This window comes from Mytilus trossulus, unplaced genomic scaffold (genome assembly GCF_036588685.1).
Source record: "Mytilus trossulus isolate FHL-02 unplaced genomic scaffold, PNRI_Mtr1.1.1.hap1 h1tg000158l__unscaffolded, whole genome shotgun sequence".
Lineage (NCBI taxonomy): Eukaryota > Metazoa > Mollusca > Bivalvia > Mytilida > Mytilidae > Mytilus > Mytilus trossulus.
The window spans coordinates 1398410-1418674 of record NW_026963304.1 but is presented as its reverse complement, the minus strand read 5'-3'; the positions used below and the strand labels follow the sequence as shown (position 1 = coordinate 1418674).

The 20265-nt window shown below is 31.9% G+C and overlaps 1 protein-coding gene across 1 annotated transcript in view; it reads left to right on the top strand.

The window, feature by feature from the left end:
• The first annotated feature begins 11885 nt into the window (after positions 1–11885).
• LOC134700558 (uncharacterized) overlaps positions 11886–20265 on the top strand; it is a 77426-nt gene continuing 69046 nt past the window's right edge. Inside the window, exon 1 of the mRNA XM_063561937.1 lies at positions 11886–12908. Coding sequence (XP_063418007.1) covers positions 11886–12908 — 1023 coding nt within the window. The remainder of the gene's footprint in view (positions 12909–20265) is intronic.

The following is a 20265-nucleotide window of genomic DNA, read 5'->3' as shown; positions in this document are numbered from 1 at the left end:
TTTTATTTATTTCAACGCAGTACACAACACTATCGCATGTAAAACTAGAAATGAATCTAAAACAATAATCCACAATGCTTTCAAATATAGACTGGAAGTATAAGCAACAACGGTATTATTTTGCGATATCATATGGCATTGTATCTGTATAGTGTACAAAAAGGTGAAGCATGCTACACAGCGGAACAAACTGTGCGCCTCTCCTTGTCGACCTCTTCTTTTTTTCCTTTACAGACACTTGCCAAAAGCAAGACGTTCAATGAAGCCAGATCATTTAATTTCACGTTCAAATATATTGATTATGCTCTTTCCATTAACAAACCATTCTTTTCTGATTGGGTTCCATTTTTATATTCTCATGAACAAGACTTTAAAGACACAATAGAAACGTCTTCTTCCGCTTTGATTTAGACTGATACCTCGAATAAGACATAAGCCGTCAACTTTGTACAAAATTCTATGACAAACGAGACGAATACCCCCCCCCCCTTTCCCCCGGCAGTATCAATATACCAGTTTCAACAGGCTAGGATACATATATACATACACATTTCCAAACTCATTCAATATTCGAGAGCTTTACGCTGCTACTCAAGACTTAAACGTCACTACTAAGTGTATAAGCGACAAAGTGAAGAACCAGGGTTATATCAAAGAACTCTCGTTTTTGTCATCGAAATGAGTAAATGAGTAAACGGTATTTATTTCAGCCTAATAAACGGAGAGTTGTTACTGCCGAAATTTTTAAAATAAAGAAAGATAGATAATTGTACAGTAACACTTTTATTGTCATTAAAACACAAATTAAATATTTAGTGTATACTCTGTAGATTGCATTTAAATCAAGGTAAATTCTTACCTAACGCAGGCCATAAGTTTTGCCCTAAACTACATGAAAACTTGAGATAATCCCTGTTTGGTCTTAATAATTGACCGGAAGTCAATAACACCTTGTAGGTATATAATATAAACATGATTAAGTTAACTTGTAACTTTCTATCATGTCTATTGTATTTTATATTCTCGTCGATGATGACAAACAATAAGCTATTTCGTGTCGGTAAAAAAAAAGAAACATGAAAAAAAGTTTCAAATGTGTAGCAGTACTTTCGGAAGTGAAAAATAATTTTTTTTTTTTAATCGGACACTTAAAAAAGCCAACATACTTTACACGATTACAAACTTAAGTTTATCAAAGATCAAACGATATAATCGTCTTATTTTTACCAGTGGGAGATCTTAGCAAGCAAAATCGAGGGAATTGTGCGAATGATGATACAGGCATGAAAATTAGCACGAAGCAAGAAAATTATATATTTTTTAAGAAAAAAAAACGCTGACCATTAAAAAAAACATCAATTTTTCAAGATGGCCACGGCCTTTTTAAAAACTGCTTTTTTTTTCCAGTTCGAAAATACTTTTTTTCAAGAAAACTTTTTCTGTAACCTTCGGTAAACTTATTATCACGTTTGATGGCTACATTCCGCAACAAGTGACTGTATACACAAGAAAAAGATATTTGACTCTTCAGGGTTTGCGCAAAAATATATCAAAATTCACACATAAATATTTGAACAATTCACTTTATATTTAGTGCTTTTGGATTTTAAATGATGTTATAAATTGATTTGATAACATTTTAAAAAGTTATGAAATACATGAGTTTATCAATTTTGTGCATGCGAAAACTATTTATAAACATATTTAATAGTGACTTCCACGTACTACCAGGGCACACTGGTGTAAATCGTAGTTCATCTCACAGACGAGTATTTTATTTCGTAAACATATCTTGGTTCTCATTTCATTCCTATAAAAGTCTAGGCTATTTTGTTCAAGTAAGTGTAACTTCTTTGATGCCACTGTTTATAAACACTTTAATTCAGTTGCAATAATCAAGCATTCGATGGATAAGAGGTAAAAAGTGTTTACCTTTCTAAATCACGGGCAAACATCACTTTTAGCTACAGATCAACCACTTTTAGTATTGGCTATTCAAATTCAGTAGGAATAGCCAGCTTTGTACGGCGAAGATAAGTAAATAGTCATATTTGGGTGGATTGTACATTGAAATGGCTTATTTTCTAATTCTGGGTCATATATTGTGTGATAACGGATGGAAAAGTGCCCTCACTGAAGCCGATATTGCTTCATATAGAACGGCACAATCTGTTCATGTTCATGTATGTTCAATTGTACCTAGGACTAGATACGTACATCAGATAACTGCATGTGTTTTGTATGAATCATTTATGTCGACTTTTGAAAGCGTAAAAGCAGAAAATACATCTCATGATTCTGTGATGTTCGATAATGTGATAGACAGCTGGTGTAAGAAACATCTCGACAACAGTTTGATTTCTAGCGTTCAATTATGAATTAAGAACTTTTTGTACTTTCGGTAGTAGGCTCATTTCATGAGTCTGAAATCGTACTTTAAAATAGTCTATAGTATTAAAGCATGATATCGTATTATTGGGATTTCATCTAGTAAATAAACTCATCGTAAATTATGCTCGATGGTTACCGAACAATCTCCAAGTTAATTTTATGGCTTTTCTTGACGAACATCATTCACATGTAGCGATGGAATTTACAAATAGTAGTTACACTGTATGTATGACCAGCAAGTTGTTTTCTAATATCCCAATTGATCAGGCACACAAACAGAATAATGCAATTATGAAGGGCGATGTTGTTGCCATAGGTTAAACAGAAGATCTCTTTGAGACGATGGATGGTAGCTGGACCAGACGTCAGTAGACTGGTTGATGAATTTGAAAGATCTATTTGTGTAAGTCATTCTAGAACAGATGAACGACATCATGAAGACTCTATGAAAACACAAAGGATTTCTTCGAAAAACCTCTAAGGTTTCTAAAGTGATGGATTAGTTTGGAAATTCATTTCTATGGCAGTCATAATATTTGTACTAAATGGACTCTTTTAATGAAATTGATAACTCGGAAGCAGGTAAGATATGTATATAAACTCCAAGATAGTGGGCCAAACAGTTCAAAGATCTTTTGAAGCAAATGCAAAACGAAGAAGAATCTGCTTTGTAAAAAGGATTGCAAACTCTGTTCTAGACCGTTTGACTTGGAAGATTTCTTTATCCAGGGAAACCTATTGCTCCTATGTCTCTGTCTAAGGATGTTACTTAAACAATGGTATTAAATGTCAGGAAGTGGGTATACTTGAAACATTTTGCCATTTGCCATTAACTATTCCAAACACTGACACAGTTATCGTTGATTGGGCAGCAATAGTTAATTCCAGGGCCACCACGTGCAAAAATATTTGATGATTATGCAAATGATGTCATACTGATTTATTTTTTAAAAAAATTGCGTGAAAAAATATTGAACAGAAGACATTGTATTTGATGTTTAAATGAATAATTTAAAGGCTGGGACGAGAAAAGGCAATGTGCTGATGCTAGACGAGAATAGTTTGGTTCTGGTAAGACGTCAAAGTTTTGGAATATTTTCTCTGTGAAGATGACAACAAAACAGAATTGTTAATGTTTTTTTGCCAACATCGTAGTTTTTTTAGAAACTAATATAAATGCTTATTATATAATATGTTACCCAAGGTGAAAATATTTTTTGCAAATTTAATACTGATAGTTCCCAGCTTTCCCGTTGTAATCTTGAAGAAGCAGATACACGAGTGTGTGTCTATGATAAATGGTTGATAAAAGTAATGTCAAGTAGTACTGCCATAGATGTAGCAGTATTAGGAATTATAGCACTCACAAGATTATAAGGTGTGAAAACATTGCGGATAGGTTTTTGAAGGAATAAAGACTTATGATGGCTTCCTTTTCATGAAATATCAAATGAGTTTGGTCCTCGTGTAGCTGCTATTCCTTCCTTCCATGCATTATGTGGATGTGAACATGTGTCAGCATTTTTGGGGATAGTAAAGAGGTCAGCTTGGCAGACATGGGACGTATTTTTTAAATGTAACGGACGTTTTTGCCTGCTTTAATTTAGTATGAAGACACAGACATGGACATCAGAAAAGCATTTGTTTTCATCATGTATGGCAACATCAATATTTGCTGTCAAAGAGGCAATATTTGATTCATTTGCAAGGATGCAGCGGCCTTATGCTGCTATAATGCCTACCAAAGGTTCTCTCCCGAAGCACATACAAAACAAGCATATCAAGGTGGGGTCAACAGGAATTGTGATATTTTTGCATTCGACAGGTATTGAACACTGGGTATGGATAAAAAAAATTACAGTTGGAAACCAAAACGGACTTCTTTGGTTGCCGTTGCACCCTTTTTTCATATCAGGATGCAAGAGATCCAGCTGTGTTGGTAACTGTGAATGCTACATTGTACCGATCTGGCCTTCCTTGTACATGTTGTGTGTTGGCAACTGTCAGATAATTTCAGATAAGCAACGTTTCTTTTTAACCAAACTAGGTATTTAAACTTAACAAAAATTAAGTGATATACATATATCATGTTAATTAGAGGAAAAATAAAAATAAATGAAAATTTTCCACATTGTTGCCGCCATTTTGGAACCGGAAGTCACTTTTTCGTCGTTTATGTATTGCTTCCTTGTATTTTAGGAACTGTAATTGACGTTGTATCAAAAATTACATTGGATTTTACCTATAACACAGCTTTCAAAGGATTTACGTAATGTAGCCAATTAGATATGACGCCATTTGTAAAATACGAGGTGGCCATCTTGATTTTTTTCTATTATCATTTAGTTCACCTGTATACCAAATGTCATGTTTGTATCATGATTTGCACAATTATGTCCATAATATATCTCACTAAATGAAGCCAGATATATTTATTTATAAAATCGACAGAACAAAATAGCCATATAAATAACAGTTCTCTTTCGAGTTGTTTCTATTAAAGTTCATCAAGCGTCTTCGTGTTCGTCATTCGATCTGAAGGATAAACTAGATTGTTGTTCAGAATTCTAAATTTTGAACGACGTCCATAAACACACGAATGATGTTCTCTAAAACCGAAAATTTTAACGGAATTAACGCACTCGAAAGTTGTCTATTGACTTTAATATTAACAGATGTGTGTAAGAGAACATCTAGAATAATTGTAATAGACTATTATACCAACTGATCAAAAGATAGGACTGTGATTTTTGTATGTTCATATGAGTTCGTCAGTATCGATAGATCTTAATTTTATACGGTTACAGTTATGATGATGTTCAAAGTTTTGAACGACCTTGACTGGCTATATATATATATATATATACAGACCTTTTACGGTCGGTTGTAGCTATCTTCTTTGCTATTTAGATAATTATATGGTAATCGTTATTTCCTGGCTGTGAATGATATTTATACCGTACGGTAATCGTTATTTCCTTGCTATGAATGATATGTATACGGTAATCTTTATTTCCTTGCTCAAACAACATTTTCCAAACAATTTTGTAATAAATGATTTTGCATTCCACTCTGAACTGTCTTTCCAGAAAAAGATAAACGACAGGATTTCCCGCACTACTAATGAAAAATCCTCTGTACAAAATGGCCGACACGGATTTAAAGGAGCCAGTAGCGTCTGGATTGATAAAATCAATTAGAAAACTGATCACAGTTAACAATTATCCAATATAAGACATAGTTGATGCCGCAATGAATAAAAATAAAAATGAAATATCCCGCGAGTATTTAAGACTGTCATTCGGTTTTTCAGTTTTATCACGTGTCTTTTCCTTTTGATCACTGATGCTTCTTTGTAAATACACATTTGTCTGCAGCATTGTAGATAACCTACTATTAATCTGGCTTGTAATTATCTGTATAACAATTGACTATGCGATAATGCAAATTATGTATGAAATATTTAATAAAACCGATAAAAAAGGAATGAATATAATAAAAAAAATAAAATGTTTCGGGTCGACTGTACACTGGTAACGTTCTACATCCAAAGTTCCAGTTTCTACAGCACCAGTAAATAAACACTTGGTACAGAGATAAGTTCTGCTATTATTAAAACTACAAAACAAGCAATGTGTGCCCTTTTTAGTGTAAATTGTCTGTCGTGGGAAGTCCCTAATTTTCTCTTCCGGTGGATTGCAATGACTGCTAACATGAAACTGGATGACATCACCAGAACATGCTTAAGAAAACGAAATAGTTTGCAAACGATGTCATACTTAAATGTCAGATAACACATACTGCAATATCTACCGTTGACAGCCATTGAACAAAAACACGGCAATTCGTTGTTTTAAAACGGAAAGTGTAAATCAGAAACGCATGCGCATTTCCAAATACACCGACAACGCAAAGTATAGATAAAAATATTGTAACTCCAATGCCATCTTTTCGAAAATTATCTTCCTCCAAGTCTTGGATGGTTAGATTTGAATACAATCCTCTTCGTCTTTCGAAATGAACTTGAATAAATCTACAAAAAAGTATCAAAATGAAGATTTGTAATAGATAATCGACAAAGCTGTGATTTCATTAAGAGGCAGTCTCTGTCTAAATAAAGCAAAATGTGAAATATGATCAAGTAGCAATCCCTCATTTGAATAATTTTCAAAGTGGTAAAAAAAAATTTTATTTTTTTTATGTGAAATGGCAAAAATTCATTGAATATGGAACAACTTCTACCAAAGAACTATATTTTTATTATGGCTTTTAAAAAAGTAGGTAGCCTTGAAAATAGTCAAATTATATAATTTTTCAAGGGCTTGTATCTTCTCAGTAAATGAAGATATGGGGTAATCATCTTATGGAAAATTTGCTGCATTTTTCATGAATATGTGCCGCTTTAGATAAAGATTCTTTTAAGAAAAGTTTGATAGTTTTTTGCACTACAAAATGATTACTCAAATGAGAGATTGTTACTCATTTGGAGAACAGTTCCCTATTTGGGTGGATTGTCCCCAACCTGTTGATTTATTTATAAACATGATGTGTGTTGTCTGCTCTATGGTCGGGTTGTTGTCTCTTTGACACATTCCCAATTTCCATTCTCAAATTTATGAAAAACGATTTCATATATGATCATACATTCCTATTGACAGTTCTTTGCACAAGTGGCGGATCCAGTTGGTCCGGAGTTGGACCCCACTTTTTTACGATCAAAGCTTTTGAAGGAAAAACATAAAGTTATAAATTCCGCAAGTCCGACCTTCAGAGTCATATCTAGGAAGTAAATATTATACGTATTACTGTACTTATAGTTTACATAGGTCGTTCTGATAATAATATAACCTGCAAAAATGCCCATCTATATATGCTATAACATTATCACAACCTTTTCTTTTTATCTTCAAATCAATTGTTATTATATCTGATTGTAAAGATTGCTATTGTCGTTAATAAGTTGTCGTGGTGGTCATAACATTGACAACACAAGAGTGAAAATACTAACTACACAGATAATACAGGAAAAGAAAAACTCATTTCACACACGTAAAATAAAGTAAACACATCGAAATGTTGTAATAAATAACTAAAAAGCAATATATTGATTGTTGTTTGCTTAAAAACAAACAAGGTATCAGTATATCATGCATGTTTTCGAACAAAACTAAAATGAAAATAAATTTTTAATTTTACGATTGTTTTCAGTTAAGAGAACTCCTTGGGTCGAAAACTTTGTTTGTATCCCGTATACAACAGTATAAGTGCATTTGTTACGGATCTCTGATGTTTTGGGGATATCAACCTGACATTTATAACACCTGTTCAGTGTGGTTGGAATTTTTAAAAGTATATATAACAGAATTATGATTTAGAGCAAGAATTTGAAAATGGAAATGATAAATCAAGGGTTTGACATGGTAATTTCTCTTGTTATGAATTCCTTAAAAATAAATAAGTTTCAAAACTAATAGAAAAACTTCAATTCATAAGATAAATTTAGATGTTGATTTCGAAGCACCTGTTAACATGGTTAACGCTTCTGTTTTTATTAGTTTGTGCATACTCAAGTATTATATTAGTAATATGTCTTCAAAACATATTTTCTCTAACCAGGCTTATTGCTTGGCTTACCGACGCGAGTAGAAGGATGGGAACGGTTATTAGACTGATATATTGTTGATATCATTGAAATGTTTGCCACTGAAAATCAAACATCAATTCGTTATAAATATGCTTTCGCTGATATTTATGTAATACTTCAACAAAACATCAGATACCAATTCATAACAATCTACATTTAAACTTTTGAGATTGTACAGCCTTCCAAATACCGTTTCGATCAGTATCATCACTGAAGGGCAAATATTTGTCGAAATCCGTATATGGTGAAAATAAAATTAAGCACCTCATGTTTGTGGTTTGCCATCTTTGCTGCAAGTTTATTATTTTATGTCTGGTATTAAATTAATATAAAGATACATTATTTTTTTTTTTTTTATTTCATTCTTCACCTTACAGTTTGTATTGGACACTTTTAATGTTTTGCAAATTAAAAAAAAGCGAAAAGAATCGTGTGAAAAGATAAATGAATGACGTGTTGATAAATCAAGACAGTATATAAATCTAACTTATAACGTCTCAGACAAAATATATCTATGTATGATTTTCTGTTCAGAATAAATATATATATTTTTTTCATTCTTTAATGCCCGCGTCACACTGTCCTGATTTTTATACACGATGGACACCCGAATGCGAAAATTGTAAGTTCGTACGAAGTTGGTCCCGATCTCGTTAAAATACCAAAAAGTGACCGAAGCAAGTACGATGAATAACGAAGTATATATGATGGTGCCGAAAATATATACGATAGCAAAAGATGGACATACGAAGGTTAACCGAAGACGGGTATTTAAGCCTTATATCTCAGCCGAAGCCTACACGATGGATCACGAAGTCTACACGATGGATTACGAAAGCTACACGGTGGATTACGATGATGGCACGATGGCCATACGATGTCTAAAGGACATCGTGCACAGCTTACGATGCATTTAAATTATATGCCAAAGGCATCATCCGTTTTAAATTGTTTGATCAATATTGAATATATATTATATTGTACATTTCATTTCTAATTGAATCATTAGACGAAAGACCGTGGGCTTGAAGGGTAAAGCTTGACTCTGAGTCTCTGCATATAATTACACCAAAATAAGGAAGAGGGAGAGGGAGAGGAAAAGGGAGGGGTATGAGTCTAGCAGGAAAGTACAAGACCAAAAGAAAAATAGATATAGAAGTGGACAGTTCGGAATCGGATACCCATAGCACAGAGAAAAAGAGACAAAGAACTTTTTGTATGCTTTTCATTATGTTAATTAATGAAAATTGACAAAAAATGATATTTTACTTGTAAAAGTAAATCCTGAGCCTGTAATATTTGCTCTTCTGGTTCCATTTGAATTAATAGAAACAACGCTGTTGCCTTTCTTGTTCTCATAGAATCATATGATATGAACTCCATGTTTTTGGAACGCTTTTCTTAACTGTCGTATTAGACTGACCAGTGCATATCGCACATGGCACTTTAAATGTATTTTAGCGCAAAAATTAACTTATGAATCGGAATCGGATACCCATAGCACAGAGAAAAAGAGACAAAGAACTCTTTGTATGCTTATCATTATGTTAATTGATGAAAATGGACAAAAAATGATATTTTACTTGTAAAAGTAAATCCTGAGCTTGTAATATTTGCTCTTCTGGTTCCATTTGAACTAATAGAAACAACGCTGTTGCCTTTCTTGTTCTCATAGAATCATATGATATGAACTCCATGCACAACTCCATTTAGTTAGATTTATTGACGTCGTAGTTCCATCTTGTCACCTTCGTACTTTTATTCTAAGGTAACACGACGGGATTACGAGGTCTTCACGAAGTCGTGTTGCCATCGTAAGACCTTCGGATAGCTTCGTGATTCATTCGTGTAGACATCGTAATGTCAAAACTGACCGATGGAAACGATGGAAACACGAATGCAATACGATGTTCAAAGATGCATTCCCGGTGACATAACGATGGTGAGGATGGTGATACGAACTAAATACGAACCCTCAACATCGCACGCACCTTCGGGGATTTTTTAACATGTTAAGAAAATTAGAACCTTTCCCGAAGTTGTCCCCGAAGGCTAGAAAAAGTGGCCAATGGTTCTACGATGGTTAAAGATGGCAATACGAATAGCCCGATCTGGATACGATCAACTATCGATTTTTAAAATTTCCATAATCGTGTTGCCATCGTCGTAAAAATCGGGACAGTGTGACGCGGGCATAAACAATTCAATGTCCACAAAACACTTTCTTATCAACAAGCATATTCATTTTTAAATATTATCCTTTTTAAAATTGTGCATTATGAACAAATGATAAACGTTAAAAAAATTATAATGGCGAACAAAAATAACTAAATTATAAAGTGAACTGGTTTGGTCATGTGTAATAATTTTATTCCGTGTCCTATGAATTCAAGCTGGCTGATCTAAGACATGTATGTTCAATACGTTTTGTTCGGTTTGTTTGTTTGGTTATGATATAAGAGGAATGTTTATCATAGTTGCACACGTACAAATGTTGGAAGTACGTATAACATATCACATACGCGTATGTTTTTAATTATGTTATTTATGAAGAGTAAAGTTTCACCAATAAGTGTATTTTTTCAATACAATAGACTTCCACTTTCCGATTATAAACTTGTGAACGCTATTTAAAAGACCTCTTCTGTATGTGTGTCCGACTTTGACATCCTTAACTGATCTCGAAACGCCTGAGATAATTCAAATATTCTCCGCATTTATCATATTATATCGTATATTCTTCTATTTTTTCTTCATAATATGTATGTTTTTTGTTTTTCCTATAATGAATATAAGACTTGGCAATTAAGCTATTTTGGTAGATATCTATTTTGTATCCATACTCCTCTTTTTTTCCCTTGATACATCTAATTGAAACTTTCTTACGATCTCAAATATAAAATTCTTCTATTTGTTTTACTACATTAATGGCTTCCCTTATAGTGCGGTGACTGAAGGTAGATTTTTTTGAATTTAATCTCCCAACGGAACACACACCTATATAATAAATCATTGGAAAGAGGAAATCGTGTACTATAATAATATGCCTGTCGTCAGGACTTAGTATGGTCACAATTTTTTTAAATTGAGGTCAAAGGTCATATGTGAAAATCTGTGAAAAATGGGAGGGTTTCATTTTTGACATTTTTTTCTATTTTTAAACTCTACATAAATACAAACGATACTGTGTTGGCTTTATTAATGTTTGTTATTATACATAAACCTTAATCATTAAGATTTATTTTATAAAAAAAATCCTAAAACGACGTTTTATAAACAAAACTTCAAAAATTAAGTTTTCAACCTATAAAATGTTTAGAGCACCATAACCTTTTAAAAAATTTCAATTTCAGGTAAAAATCAAGTGTTATGCAGGACAATACTTCAAAATTATTTTTTAAACTATCATATTGTGTGAGGTATTAAATCAAAGCAATAGAACACTACAGTCAAATATGACCTTAAATTGAATTGCGGATACTTCAGGTTTTATTATAGACTATTCGTTGCTTTTGTTTTTTTTTTCACAATTATTACTGCTTCCATATATTATTATCTGTGATTGCGTATTTTACGCTGGTTTATATCTATTACATTATAAGTTTTGTACCTATATCCCCCCTTTTTTCCTTGCAACGTACCACAAACTTAAAAAGTATTCCATATAAAAAAAAGAAGATATGATATGATTGCAAATGAGGCAACCCTCCAAATGTAACATAAATTATTATATGCAGATGATCTTGTTTTATTGTCTGAAAATACAGAAGATATGCAGAAATTGATTAATGTATTAGGTGTATGGTGTAATGATAATTGTTTAAAAGTTAATTTAAATAAATCAAAAATCATGCATTTTAGAAATCCCTCAGTGTTAAGATCAGATTTTGTTTTTAATATAAATGATGAAGTCATTGATTATGTTTCTAGCTATCAATATTTAGGATTAGTATTAAATGAATTTTTAGATTATAAAGTTATGGCAAAGGCAGTTGCAAAGTCAGCAAGTCGGGCATTAGGCCTTCTTATAGTAAAATGTAAAGCACATGGTGGCTTCCAACACAATATTTTCACCAAATTGTTTGACACTTTAGTTTGGTCAATCATCAATTACGGCTCAGCTATTTGGGGTACAAGTGAGTTCTCCTGCATCTCAGCAGTTCAGAACCGAGCCATGAGATTTTATATGGGAGTTGGAAAGTATACTCCCAATGATGCTGTTTCAGGTGACATGGGTTGGAAGCCTCCATATGTTAAACAGTGGTCAAACATTTTTAGACACTGGGCAAGATGTTCAAGAATGGATAAAGACAGGATAAATTATAAAGTATTTATATGGTCAATTAGAAAAAGTAGTTATAAAATTAAAAATTGTAGTTATAAAGTGATAGAAATGCTGAAACTTTACAATATGGACAGATTTTGTAATGTAGATGATTATATACTGGATAAAAATATAATTCATCAGTTAGAAGTTAATATTTTTGATAATTATAAAACTGAATGGAGTACAAGACTTGATTCTTATGGTCAAGGAAATAAGTTAAGAACTTATAAATTGTTCAAATTTTCATACTCTACTGAACAGTATTTGTTGCAAAATATACCTTTTCGATATCGCAGTGCATATGCGAAATTTAGATGTGGAGTAGCACCTTTAAAAATTGAAACTGGTCGTTACGAAAGATTAGATTTAGATAAAAGATTATGTTTCAATTGTGATAGTATAGAAGATGAAAAACATGTATTGTTAACATGTCCATTATATGAAGATTTAAGGCAGTCTTTATTTATTGATATAATTCAACAAAATGATATGTTTTTAACTTTGTCAGATGATGAAAAATTTATATTTTTGTTCAAAAATGAAAATGTTTGTAGTTCTGTTGCCAAAACCTGCAACAATATTTTATTACGACGAAACAGTATCTTATACTGTTAAAAATCAACTGTTTCAGTTATTTTTATTATGTACATGAATCTGGTTTTATCCTTAGATGTGCATGGTGATATTGCACTTTTATGTTTTGTATAAATAACAAAACTTATGTTTTAATTCTGTCATTTTAAAATTGTATATAACAGTCTCTCATAGTTCTTTTAAGAATGGCACATGCATTCTAAATTTTATATTGTGTACTTGATATTATATTGTGTTTATACTTGTATGTATGTGGTGAGACTTTAATAAACTATTGAATCATGTTTTTTACTAATTATATTGTCCGGTAAACACAAACAAGTTGTTGTGTAAACAACCTATTTCTAGGTAACCTGGTCAATTAGGGTTCTTTGTCCTGTCCAGCAAAGACCTTTCCACGCCCCTTTTTACCCCAAAATATCAGGGTAACTAAGATAGCTTGATTGTTTAGCGAATCTGATTGGACGAATCTGAAACAGTAACGCAAAATCGAACAAGTGAATTTCGGTCCCTAAAGTGGCATTATCAAATGCGCTTGAGAAGATATAACATCTAAAACCAACTTCACTGTGTTTGTTATAACTGTTTTCAGGCCCTTACCCATACTCAATAGTCCGTAAGGTGTGCTGTTGGTTAAGTCCAACCATAACAGGCAAACGTCAGTACATACAACCCAGCATTTGACAACTCAGATAACAGTCAGAAACCCAACTCTGATACTGGGACCGTGTGTATCAGTTCAACAAGCTCTATACATAATCAACCGTTATCTCCATCATCTACATTTTCACCAACCGTCACAAGACATGTTTTTAATATTTCTATACATTTCACTCATGGCCACAGGTATGCACATGAAAGGTTCTGCTCAAAGCAAACAAGTTATTTTGAGTTTTTCTTTACAAGGTATTGTAGGAAGTCCGAAGACATTTGTTCCTAAAGAAATACCAGCTTTAAATCATCCCTTTCAATTCATCCAAGATTTAACAGAGATCTAAAATGGGGTTAAGATGACATCCATATGCTTGTTTGCAAAGATGACGGGGAAACATTATGCATGAGACGTACACACTATCTTAATTTCGCTTTGGCAACACATTAGATAGCGTCGCACTCTACTTTATGAAGCATAAAATCCATTGGCATTCAATATTTCAACAAGGTGTTTCGAACCAAACGCATGGTACATTTGTAAAGCCAATCCTAAATGAAAAGGAGTAAAACAAATATTCACACAAACGGTTGACGCAACAATTGCTTAAGCAATTACGCAATTTCTGTGATGCCATTTTCTGAGAATAGTCTTGGCTATGCAGCATCATCGAGTTACCATGAAATGAATTGCAATAAAGACGAAGGCATTGACTGAATTGAAGAAGAAAGAGACAATTCTTCCGAAGTTGGGTATACTTCTGTAGAGTTTGTAGAGAGGTCTTTTCTATTGTATACTTGCAGCGGAATTACATAAATGACCGTTATTTGTGTCTATCACATTTCACATTAAAATGTTGAGTTCAGTTTTCAGTTGACTGGCAGCTGATATGGCATCTCAAATAGTTTTTTTGCTACAAAATATTGTTATATTTGCCTTGAACTTGTTGAAGTTGTTTGACAACTGAATTTCTATAGAAATCAATGAGTTTAGACTGCATTTTACAAGTAGAATATTTTAAATTAGAATCAGCTGGAAGAAAAGATCTACTACTAAGTAGTATATTTATCTAGTAACGGTGTCATGAGGAATGACCATTAAATCGTTGTCAATAGCCAAAATAAAATTAGTAAAAGCAGTATCGTGATCTGAGATATCTGCTTTTGTTTTGTTTTTAGCAAATAATTTGTAATGAAACCAAAATGACAGAGTGCTTGAAGTTTAAAAGATGGACGGGAAACTGTTTCAACTTTAACTTTATCTGACACGATTAAAACATTCTCACTACGCTCATCTGATTCAAACTTGAGTAGTTTTTGATCTTTCCAAAATGTTTTGTTGCAACAAAATATACAAGCGCTCCAGTTGAACGACTGCAATCTAGAACGCGTACACATACCCGAAACTGAAGATCAACAGTCCGATAATCGTATGTCGTCATTAAATATCAGATTAGAAGCTTCCAGGCTCTAAAAGGGGGAACAAATATGTTTACTTGTGTAACTTTTGTAGCATGAACAATGATAAACAGCCTCACGGACTGTAAATTAACAGCTTTCGCATGAAACATATTGATGTTCACCTCAATTAATCTTTTATTCAATGCAGATACAAAAATCGACTTTCCTATACTGGTAAATTGACTCAAAATTTCAGTCCATTTTTTCTTTTCTTTGCATATAAAAGCACTGCATAATATTTAACAACTTTTGTCTTTTCTTTGGACTTAATGGAGTAAGTTGCAACGGACTTGACATATCACGGAATATTTACTGAAACTGTTCGTCAATTATTTTGATTTTACAATTAGACTTTTCTGACAAAGTATATTTTATGTTTTATAACCAAAAAACATAGAATATAAACACATACAAACAAAGAATGTAGCATATATCAGTGCACATATGTGTATATAATAGCGAAAAGGTAGTAATATCATATTTCAGTTGAGAGCAAATTATTGACTAATACACAAAATGTGACGGAAGGCAAGTGATTAAGTTCCTTGATGAAATTGAAGTTTTTTATTCCATTCTTTTTCCATTGATTTCTTAAGTTTTTTTCATATTTTTGTTCCGAAATTTTTATCACTGATTAGTTTTATGAAATACTATATGCTAAAAATATTATGGGATAATTTTTATTACTGCTATGAAGAAGAAACTAAAGTTTGTGTCTGAATTTGCAATTAAAATTACCTCAATTTTTAACAGTCTAAACTTCGCAAATTTTATAGATTATAAGAAAATGAAATACTAAATAGAATATTTCGATTTATGAAAATAGCTTCAGGAAAAACTTTTTCAGTTAAATGTAAGCAAACATACACAATTTTTCCTTTTGAAAAAGGGGGGTTGAAACTCTCCAATATACTACTAGTCATTAAAATGACTTTTTAGAAAAATGTGACCGTACGAAATTCTGACGACAGGGCAAAAACTAAATAAGACATATTTGTCTTTAAGTTAAGACCATTTTTAGCCGTGTGTTATTTGGGGAGATCAAACTCGCGATCTAGACGACTTTTTACACTTCTGTCACCGCACTTTTAGTAACTTACTAATGTATGGACTTTGCCATTGCTTAAATTAGGCATGACGAAGGGTTTTTATTATTCACAATAATTTTCAAAACCGAAGAATGAACCATTTTTTTCTAAATACAAAATAAAGACGTCCATAATGTAACAAAAAAGGTATACAAGAAGATTAAAAGACAGTCTTTCGCAGGTTGCGACCACTTTCTGCTATACAACATGTTTAAAATGCATACGATCCTCCCCGAGTCACAATTTTGAAATGTCCGATGAGATCTAAAGTGTATATTTCTTTTTCTCTTTCTTGTGTACCGATTAAAAATAATTTAGCGAAACGATTTTGGAGAGAGAGTACGTTTTGGAACTTCCTCAAATATACAATTATAGAAGTTTGTAAAATTGATTAATTCGTTTTGTCAAAGTCATTACATTATAACAAAGCGTTACAGCTTTACAATAAAACTTGTGTTCATAAAAAATATCTTAAGATCATTTCCCTTTGTTTCGACAAGTTTTATATAACAACAACTTATGAGGCGTTAAAACTAATGTTTAAAATAGTAGAACGTAATATATATTTTTAAAGATCAGATTTCTGTTGTTCCATTTATTATGGAGACGTGATTAATCTGTCACCAATTGTTCTTTTTTGTAGGTATTTTTTTTTTTAAGATTATTCTTTTTTTGTCAAAACAATAATTAAAATGGTGTCGTGCATTCCTTCTTTTATAAATTATGATTGGTAATAATCATATCTGTTAGAAGGGCTGATATTAATGGGAAACACGAGAAAAAATATGTCTTGAATGTTTCCCCGATATCGTTCGTTAAAATAATAATTTGGAGGCGTTCGGACTATCACATGAACCTCACGGATAACTGGTGCTATATTTTTTTAATTCAGTAATTTGTTTTGCCTCCTCATTCCGCTATAATATTACGATTTTAGTTTAATTGTCTTCCGATATTATTTTTTTTATAAGATAGCGTAAATAGTCAATGATATATTGTAAATAGTTTATAAGATTTTGTCTATATTTTATAAAACATCTTATATAGTTCATGAGATGTTGTATACTGTTTATAAGATATCATAAACAGTTTATAAGATAGCATAAACAGTTTATAAGATATCATAAACAGTTTAGAAGATATCATAAACAGGTTATAAGATACCGTATAGTTTATCAGATATCGTGTATCATATACAAATATAGCCTTTGTATGAGGTCGATACAAGGATATATTGACCTGAAAGAAGTATATTGACTGAGGACGAAGTCCGAGGTCGATATACTTCTTTGGGTCGATATATCCTGTATTGACCTATTACAAAGGCTATATTTGTTATATTATTAATTTCCGACCATATTTGTATCAAAATCGTCATTTAGGTTAGTTTGAATTTTTTAAATATTACATCAATTTGTCTCCTTGACAATAACAACATATTAGTAGTTATTTAATTTACTTTTTTTTGGACATCTTATGTATTTGAAGATTTTTTCCGTCAAATTATTGATCACAGATATCATGTGTTTCAAAACGTTAAACAATATCCTGAAATTCATTACATGACGTCACAAAGTATATCGGTTTTTAGATATTCTAAAAATAACCGTGCGATATGCATTTTGCCAGTCAATATGCTTTTTGCTATACGCCGTTTTCTCTCTACCTTCGAAAATATAGTTTATAATGTGACTATGCCTAAACGAATCAAATTTGTTAAATAATACGAATTAATAATATTAGTTTATAGCATATCTTATAATATAACTTTTAAAATATCTTAATATCTAGTTTATGAGATATCTTATACAGTTGATAATTTATTTCATATAGTTTGTACTATATATCATTTGATTTATAATATATCTTATAAAGTTTTCTTTATAAGATATCTTATATATTATAATTAATGTGATAATTATTGGTTATAGGGATTGCCATTTGTAAGGTAGACATTGAGTACGGAAATGTTTTAACAAAACCAGCAACTTTTGTGTTCATAGTACGAGCACAGAAGATAACTTTTAATATCACACCAAATGTTTTGTAATGTCAACAATTTTGAAATTTTACTTTGTGAGAAGATCAGACATATAACATTACCTAATACTTGTCTTACAGACAATGCTGAAGATACGCTAAATACATCAGAACAAACAAAAAGCATTGATATCTACCCAGACGCACATACCGTATAAGTAAAGAAAAACAAACTGCAAATCTATCATTTAGTAAAAGGACTTATTACTAATTGGACTTTAAACATATCTGGCGTACTCTACATTATCATGGTGTGTTTGAATAGACTCATGTTTTTGTACACCAAAGTTTTCACTCTGAATATTATGGAACAATTGTCATGAATTGTTACTAACAGAACCGTATTTAAAGCAGGTTTTACATGCCTTGGGGTAAGTATGTTTTTTTTTTCTTTTGTTCTTCACCTTGATGTTTATATTTGACAGTTTAAATGTATTGCATTAAAGTTAAAAAAAAGTAAAGGTTTCGGAAATGTCCGATATTCGTTTTTCATGAGAACTTATAATACAACGCACATGGGGATAAATAAAATGTGTCTAACAAATCAATGAATGCTGTTTTAATAACCACGACAATATAACAATTTTAAGTGACAAAGTCTGTAGATAAAAAATATTAATGTATGGTTGCAATTAGCTGTTTATACTAATAAAATTGAGAATGGAAATGGGGAATTTTTCAAAGAGACAACAACCCGGCCGTAGAAAAAAAAACATCACAAGGCCTCCAACAGGTCTTCAATATAGCGAGAAATTCCCGACCGAGACGTCTTAAGCTGGCTCCTAAACAAATATATACTACACAAAATGTAGTTCAGTGATAATGAACGCCATACTAATTTCCAAATTGTACACAAGAAACTAAAATTTAAATAATACAAGACTAACAAAGGCCAGAGGCTCCTGACTTGAGACCGGCGGGGTTAAACATGTTTTTGAGATATCAACCCTCCCCCTATACCTCTAGCCAATGTAGAAAAGTAAACTCATACCAATATGCACATTGAAATTCAGTTCAAGAGAAGTTCGAGTTTGATGTCAGAAGATTTAACCAAAGAAAATAAACAGAAAGACAATAATACATAAATAACAACAGACTACTATCAGTTAACTGACATGCTAGCTCTAGACTTCAATTAAACTGACTGAAAGATTATGATTTCATCATATGAACATCAGGCATAATTCTTCCTGTAAGGGGTTAAGTATCATACCATCATAACATATATGAGAAGAACATAACCCGTGTCATGCCAACAACTTGTTTTTGAATAAATGTGTTTAGTTCCATATTAACGCCAAAATATGCAATCTTTAATGAGCTGACAACAGTATCGTAACTATATCCCTTCTGAATAAGTCTATTCAAAGGTTATGTTAGTTTCTGATGTGAATACTGACACCTTTGTGCTTGATAAAGAATATTTCCATAAAAAAATGGATGTGAAATACCTGAACGTATAAGAAGTTTGCATGTTGAGCTATATTTACGTATGATTTCCTTATACAGATGATAAAATTTAGTAAATGTTTTGACTAGTTTGTTTTGTGTTTTCGAAAACCCTGGTGTAATAATTTTTCAGTAATGCATACATTTCTCTCGTTAAAATCTAAAACAGTGTTACATACAAGAGCGAATCGTACAAGTTGAGATATATAAACACCGTAAGATGGTGACAAGGGAACGTCACCATCTAAAAATGGATAATTAACGATAGGAAATGAAAAATTATGTCTTTATTATAAATTTTAGTAATCAGCTTTCCATTAGTGATATAGATATCAAGATCGAGGAAAGTACAGTGGTCATTGTTAGTATTAGCTTTATTTAGAGTAAATTAAACAGGATAAATGACTTTAATAAACATACTGAAGTCGTCATTATTGAGAGCCAAAATAAGTTTATATTGTTTTATTCTATAAAACAGTTCAACTGCAACAACACATTTGCATACAGCTAGCGGGCATATACATGTTTAACTATCATATTGTTTTCAAAATTATACATTACTAAGCAATGACATTGATACATTTACGTATAATGGTGGAAGAAGGAAACTCAATAGAGTG